At 37.5% G+C, this 8257-nt stretch overlaps 1 protein-coding gene across 1 annotated transcript; it reads left to right on the forward strand.

Moving 5' to 3' along the window:
- Positions 1 to 983: 983 nt before the first annotated feature.
- Positions 984 to 2450, forward strand: Spry3 (sprouty RTK signaling antagonist 3). The gene has a single exon (XM_051179390.1). The coding sequence runs from the start codon at positions 1124 to 1126 to the stop codon at positions 1988 to 1990; it is 867 nt and encodes a 288-aa protein (XP_051035347.1). The 5' UTR covers positions 984 to 1123; the 3' UTR covers positions 1991 to 2450.
- Positions 2451 to 8257: the final 5807 nt, after the last annotated feature.

The raw sequence follows: 8257 nt of genomic DNA on the forward strand, positions 1-8257 counted from the left end.
CCTAACAGATACTGTTCTCTAGCTCTTTGTTCATTTTTATTTACAATTCATTCAATCTATCCAAACTATACAGAAGTATAAGTAATTGGCTCATTCTAAGGAGACTTAAAATCTTCTAGATTTCGAATGTATACATTTTTCATGCTAATGATCATTATGTCCTGGTGTTTTTATGTTGCCTCTTTGATTCGTGTTTCCATTTCTTTTTTAAACATTAAGTCTTCTAGGTATAGGAGTCTACTTCTTGTAAAATATCTTCTGCATGATCACCATTTATCAATTCTACACTATATCAACGCCTTCAGGAGAATGACTACACAACCATTTTTGGCACAATGAAAATGTAAGAATATATTTTCTAATATTCAACTAAGCTTAAATACAGTATAAAAATATGTCTTCTCTTTACAAAAACCATTTTTGTTATAGAGATAGAGAAAAACAGTCTATGCAGATTGTTTTGGTAAATACAGTTGTATGGTTACAGTGATACTTGAAATAATTCAGTGTTTGTGTTATAGTTTTGTATAGTTGTCCCATTACCCAGTGTTATATATAAAACTGTTTGATTTTGGAAGCTAAGTGTGATGATGCATACCTATGTTTCCAGCTACTTTGGAGGCTGAAGCAGGAGAATGATTGGCTATATACACATCCAAGTACACATCTGAGCAGCTTATGAACTTTCCTCTATTGAATCAATATTGCTTTAGGAAACAACCTTTGCTTTTAACATTTAGCTCCAGTTTTATTAGAATTTATATGCTCAAAGCTTAGATTAATTGCTTTTGTGAACTTAGTTACATGATGGAATACAAAAAGAATTAACAATATAACATTTGCCTCCAAACTGATTTATCTTTTGAATAGGAAGACCATATTTGTCTGAAAATGAGTTCACTTACAAAATAAAGGTGTTACATGAAGCCTCCAATACAGCATTACTTTTCTTGGTTCCCCTGAACTTGTGACTTGTATATTCTCATACATTGTTTCTATTTCTTTTCTCCTAGGATTTTCTGATGTGCTTTGAGATCCATATAACTACAAGGGCTCTTTTTTTTTAATCACCATAAGTGCCACTCTGACTCCAAATCACTTAGAGCTCTAAAATCTAGGCAAAATGGATGTTACAACTATAGATGAGTTCCAACAAATTCTGCCTATTGAACAGCTGCGCTCTACTCATGCTAGCAATGATTATGTGGAACAGCCTCCAGCACCCTGTAAACAGGCTCTTTCCAGCCCTTCCCTTATTGTGCAAACCCACAAGTCTGATTGGTCCCTGGCTACCATGCCTACTGCTCTCCCACGCAGTATCAGCCAGTGCCATCAGCTTCAGCCCCTGCCTCAGCATCTGAGCCAATCTAGTATTGCTAGCTCAATGTCCCAAAGCACCACTGCCTCTGATCAAAGGCTCTTGGCCAGCATTACACCCTCTCCTTCAGGCCAGTCCATCATCAGAACCCAGCCTGGAGCAGGGGCCCACCCAAAGGTTGATGGTGCTCTGAAGGGAGAAGCTGAGCTATCTGTAGGGCATCCCAGTGATCACCTCTTTATCTGCGAGGAGTGTGGGCGCTGTAAGTGTGTCCCATGCACAGCAGTTCGCCCTCTTCCCTCCTGCTGGATGTGCAACCAGCGTTGCCTTTGCTCTGCTGAGAGCCTCCTTGATTATGGCACTTGCCTCTGCTGTGTCAAGGGCCTCTTCTACCACTGCTCCACAGATGATGAAGACAACTGCGCTGATGAGCCCTGCTCCTGTGGTCCTAGCTCTTGCTTCATTCGCTGGGCAGCAATGAGCCTCATCTCCCTCTTCTTACCCTGCCTGTGCTGCTACCTGCCTACCCGTGGATGCCTCCATCTGTGCCAGCAGGGCTATGATAGCCTCCGACGACCAGGCTGCCGCTGTAAGAGGCACACCAACACTGTGTGCAGAAAAATCTCTTCTGGTAGTGCACCCTTCCCTAAGGCCCAGGAAAAGTCTGTATGACCTTCCTACAAGATGGATCCAGAGTGTTCTCCTTCTGATCCTCTTCAGTAATGCATAAGCCTCATGTTTGGGGGAGGGTGTGAGATAATAAACTAGCCAAAGTTAGGGCCTCACCTCTTTCGTTCCTGCAGCATCAGGAGAATGGCAAAGTATATCCCAGTTCAGGATGCCTTGGTCTTTTTCACAGTATCTATCCTACTCTTCTTCAGTCTTTTTACACCAGCCTGCTCAGCTTTTATGGCTGTCATGGCAAATTCAGGTGATATATGGGCGTGATGTTTGGACACTGAGGACTGACAGAGCCAGCAACGTGGAGGTTTAGGGGCTCCCCAAAGTAATGCCTCTCGATGCAGGCTCTGGTTGTCACTCTGCTTTCCACAGTGCCTTTGAAGACTTTCTTCTAGGATGGTCATCACAGGTGCATGTGGAACAGCGTTCAGCCTTCCAGGGAATATGACTCCCCTCCCTCCTTTCTTTCTGCCTTTCTTCTCTCCCTCCCTCCCTCTTTTCTTCTCTCCCTTCCTCTTCCATCTTTCCTTCCTTTACATCTCCCTGACTCTTATTTTATTATCCTGTTTGGTTCTCCTTTTTTCACGCTCTTATTTTACTTTGCCATATTTCTTTTTCATTTCTTACCTTCTATTATTATGGTTTCTAAGACTAATCTTTGTCTGTATTTTTATTTTGTTTGATACCTTTGTTTCTTTCTTCCTGCCTCTCTTTCTCTGACACATTCAAAAGTTATTTTTCCATAGGTGTTTTCCTTAGATGCCAAACTTTGCTATGCTATATTATTTATTAAATTGTATTAAGGGAGATGGATCATTGTACTGAACTGATCGCTAGCAATAGTTGGTATCCCAATGTGTATGCATTCACAATCACACTCACCTGTTTGTGAGCATATGAGGCTCTCCTATATTTCTAAATTCAATTAGAATTTTCCTGATAATCAACTTATAGTACCGACAGATTCTACTAGCATGCTGAGTAGGATAGTAAATCAGGATGCTCATAACTTTGTATGTCTGACCCAAGTGCCAAAGGCAGACGTGCTTTATAGCTAAATGAACAAAGCAAAGGATATTACAGAGGTATTGTTCTTTCTTAGAAGCTAATTGCCCTGAGACAGCATGGCTCGGGCCTTAATAATGGACATAAAAAGTCATAAAATTTTAGAGCTGGAAAGAATCTTAAATATTAACTTAGTTCAATGTTGTAATTTTACAGATGGGAAAACTGAGGCCTGGAAATAGGAAGGCAATTGCCCAAGGCCAAACACTTGAGTTGATAGCAGATTTTGACAGGAACGCAGGCCTTCTGACTCCTACTTCAATGTTTCTCCCCTTCATTACACTGGCTCATTGAACTTTTTCTTATGAGTCTGTTAATAGTTTCAGAAAGTGATTCCCTTCCAATTACTTTTCAGAAACCATGAGAAGTTAGTGTGGTGGTCTTTCTGAAGTGCATGGTGGGTAGTTAATTAACTACTGGGTATGAGGCTGCCCCCAGTGGACATCACCTTTGACTCTGTACCTTGTAAAAGCTCACACATGGGGGAAAAACATAAAGAAGCCCTAACCAAGCTGTATCTTCGCCATTGCATCTACTCTTTGCTGCACGCATTGTGCTCCTTCCTGGCTTTGTCTGCAATGGTAGCTGCCTAAGAACCTAGATTTCAGCAACAGTGAACAACTGAGATGAAAGATATGTAATGCACAGAAATGACTTCCCTCTTAAAATGTACAAAGAGCCTGTGCTTCGAACCCCTGTCAATAAGGAAAAGGCTGCAATGGTGATGACAGGGTGCAGAAGACTGCTACTAAGAGACATGAGAATTTCATAGTTTCCCTCTGTGAGTAAACCCAAAATTTATAAAGGAATTCAGATACTGGGGGCACTTGCTTGAAATCAAGGTGCTCCAACTTAGTTTAAGACTTCCAGACTCTATCATCTCTTTTAAAATGTGCATGGATGTGTGCTACAGGGTGAAGTGAGAAGTGTATAGTCATGCACAGGAGGAAGAAAGGGAATTCCATGTCCCTTTATTGGATATATACTTGAGAAATATATGCCACAAAATATTTATTGGCTATGAAACTTCCTGAAGTGTATTGACATTGGGTTGCACACAGCCCCATACCTTCACTTACATCTCCTCATGTAGAATTGCTTTGCTCTATTTTTGTATATATAGATATGTTATGATGATTATTAATATTGTTAATGATATTGCTGCAAATGGTGCCATATATAAAGTTAGGCTTCTTGAAACATTTATAATCCCTAAACCAATACCTAAATACTTGTAACTTCTTATGTTGCTTTTAAATCTTTTAATTTTAAATAATTTGTGTTTAATCTTAAAAGTCAGCCTAATTGTACTTTAAACTTATCTATCCCTAAAAGCTATCACCAGTTATCTGGGTCACACTGGATGGTGATACTAACACACACTTCTCTGCTTCAGCCCAAAATTTGCTTAGAGTCCAGATACCTAAGGATTCTTTGACATTAGTGCATTGTTCTGGAGCTAAAGTTACTCTGTGGATGCTTGCTTATTAGTTTCAAGTCCCTTCTTAATAGCTCCTTGATATTTCAACCCTGCAGTCCTTACTCAGGCGAAATGTGCACTGTCAGAAGGGCCCTGGGCTCTGCCATACACCCAGAGGAGTTCTTCTCAGTGTATTTCTAAATGGCCTTATACTTGGTAGAAGAAACTGAAGGGTTCTTGAATGCAATCTGCTGCCGAGTCAGGGCTTTCACTTATGTCCAAGTTGGCCTGATATGGACTGCATCTGGTTTACATAGAGATGGGTCCTGTTGGGGAATACACACAGACATGTGAGTGCACATATGTATCCCTTCTGTGGTTTCATATAGATATGTATATATATATATGTAAATATATAATCACACATCTCTATATATTTTAATGTATTGCACATGTATATTTAAAATATATACAAAATAACTCTAAATCCTTCAGAGTTGCTCTGTTTTCATTATTTCTCTGCTTTGTGATATGTATAATCCATGCAAACAGAAGTGAGGACAAAAGTAATTAGTTAGGGAAAGAAGGATAACAACTATTAGGAAGTATAATAGCCCTTTTCATGACAAGTTATTTTCTCAATCTCTTATGACAGTCCTTATGAAATTACTACATCTCTATATATCCCATATGGGGAAAATTTATCATCTGTTAACTCTCATCTCATTATTTATAGATACTTTCTTATGTGATAACAACTGCTCTGTGATTTTGGATAGTATACATGTGGCTGTCCATGCATGTACCCTTTGGCAGCGATGACGAGACATTAGTGTGTGGATATGAAGAGGTATAGAATTTAATTTTCTGCAAGACTGGTGCCTACATCTTTGACCACATTCTTTAATTTTCAGACAGTGTCTCACTGTATATTCCTAGCTTGCCTGGAACTTACTGTGTAGGCCAAGCTGGCCTGAAACTCACAAAGAGAGGTCCACTTCCTAAGTGTTGGGATTAAAGATGTGTACCACCATGTCTGATTTTAATCATATTCTTTTAAAGTAAGTTAGAAGCAATCTACTATCTCTGAAGTACAGAGGACTATACTGTGCTTACAAATTACTTGTTTTGAAGGTCTTTTTCCATAACAAGGACATGAAGTCCCTAGGTAAACTAAAAGGGTTGAAATTTTCAAAATATCCTTATTTTTAGTATATAATTTTACTTCATTTTAATGAACTATTCAAATGCTATAAACATGTATATACATATATTCATTCAGGTAAATAAGCATAATGAAAGATGGGTAATAAATTTAGCAAAATTGATTAAATTAGATATTTTTGAAACAAGAAAGTAAATTTTTTGACTGGTATATTTGTCAACTTTACCACTGTGACAAAATATTTGAGATACTCAAATTTAAAAGAAGAAAGGTTTATCATTGGTCATGATTTCAGTTCAAGGTGACTAGTCATTGCTTTTGGGGCCTTTAGAAGGCAGTAAATTATGGCAGGAAGCTTGGAAAAAGGAGTGACTCACCTCATAATGAATAATAAACATAGAGAATAGGAAGGGACTGTTGTTCAAACAGTATTTGACATCCATCCTATTAGTCTCCACCTCTTAAAGATTCTAGTTCTTAGCATGGAGCTCAGTGGTAGAGTGCTTGCCTAGCTAAGTTCTATTCCTAGCACTGCAAAAATGTTTCTACCACCACACATTTATACTGGAAGATGGTCACTAAAATATTAACGCATGGTCCTTTGGGGTGATCATATGTAAATCATGACTACTGGCTTTAAAAAGTTTCCCTGCCAGCTAGTTATAACATCACAGACACATTTTGTAGTTCCTTGTGTTCTATAAGCAGCATTTAAGTAAAATCAAAGAATTTACTAAAAACACCCCATTGATATGATTTCACTTTTATTGATAAGGTAACAAAAACATACAATGCATTGTACTAGTTTAATCCTTGCTTCTTCATGTAGTAAAAGTATGAAAGAATTCTAAAAAAAAAAAAACTGCATGAGTGAGTAAATTAACTTATTACTCAAATGATCTGGCAAATTTATTCTACTAATTACTTTTACTTTATTAAGCATAGGTTACTTCACAGTCCTTATCATCTCTGAACCAACATGAACATCTGACTATTTTGCTTTTAACAGAAAGCTCATTATTTTGTCTTTAAAATATTATACGTTCCTTAGTTTCCTCTTCACTAACTTTCATTCTGTGTGTCATTTATTGGATCTCTTTTCACCATCACTTCTTCATATTCAACTATCCCTTAGATATCTTTTCTTTGAGTATCGTTTATGTGATAACTCAGAAATATTTCTCCTATATGGACTACTTACTTGAATTCAGCCCTTTAAATACCCACTTGCCAGCTTTACATCTGTATCACAATATGTATCAGAGATGTTAAACATATACCTGTGTACTCTTTCTTACTTCTAACACTGATTTCAAACTCCTGGTTGCTCAGACTATAAACTTTCCCCTAATCTTTGTATTAGTTTATTGTAACCAAAATTCTAAAGCTCCAAGTTTTCAACTAGTCTACTCTGATGATTTAGGGTGATCATTGATATGTTTTTTGAGCTTCTGAACTGAACTTTGATAAGGTTTAAGAAGACTACTATCTTTGGCCCCTTTATCCTAATCTGGGCCTTTATGTCTATCTTCACTCTATCCAGTTGCTTTCCAAAGGTCAGGATGGATAAGACAAGGAAGGGTATTTTGAGAATGACACTGCTTATGGTTCAAGATCTTGCTGTCATTACAATCCAAGTTTTATGTGTTTGCTTTCAGATATATTTGTCAGCCAGTCTCTTTAAAAAGAGTATGGTCCTTAAGTTGCCATTATTCAACTATCAGAAAATCCTTTTGACTATACCAGATAATAATCATGTCACTGATGGTAAATGATATTGATAACAAAGATCTGAAAGCTTCAAGTCCTGCAAAAACTAACTAATACCTTTGTGGCAGAGTACTAGGGGAAAGAAGTGTACATAGCCTGATAGGCAAATACTCTGGCTTTATAAATAAGGAACTTTAAAAGCAAGCCATGTGCAATTTTCCACCATAATAAAGCTGTTGTGGGGCATGTACACCCCATAGAATCGCTTTGCACTGATTTGCTAAGGTTTCAACTAAAGAGAATAAATGAATCCCTTGGTCCTTCTTTTTCTAGGACCAAGTTTTAATCCTTACTTTTGAAGTTTACCACTCTTCTTGCAAAAGCACTGCAAAAGAAAACTAAAGAAAGGTGCATTCATCTTTATGATAATTTTATTCCATTTTCCTCAATGGTTTTCTTTCAATGAAGATTAATATGTCTCCTAAGAATAATGACCCAAGTCCATCAGAATACATAAGCCACACTGAAAGAAGGAAAAAACTAGGAAAAAGAAATGCTAAACATGGTTCTAGAAAGAAAAACAAAACTTTAAAAAATTATCAACATAGTATATATTCTTTTAATTTGTTAACTCTTCAAATTCCTTCCATGAACACTTTTCAGATTCCTATAGCTTCACTGGAATGAGTGTATGCATACCTACATGGGGGGGGGACTTTGAGCACTACCTTTTCTGTAGTTTTTGGCTCTTTCATTAAATGACAAGGTTTCTTTTCCTTCACAGAGAAATACCAGACTGGATTTGTGGTTTCCTTGTATTAGTTTCTTCTGAGTCATTGTAGTGTTATGAAAATCACAGTATCCTGAGACCAATTAAAATCAGAATCTTTGGAGGTGG

Source organism: Phodopus roborovskii, unplaced genomic scaffold (genome assembly GCF_943737965.1).
Source record: "Phodopus roborovskii unplaced genomic scaffold, PHOROB, whole genome shotgun sequence".
In the NCBI taxonomy this organism is placed as follows: Eukaryota; Metazoa; Chordata; class Mammalia; order Rodentia; family Cricetidae; genus Phodopus; species Phodopus roborovskii.

Excerpts from the sequence above, each read along its gene's own strand:
- Spry3 (XM_051179390.1), top strand. The coding sequence starts at position 1,124 with ATGGATGTTACAACTATAGATGAGTTCCAACAAATTCTGCCTATTGAA.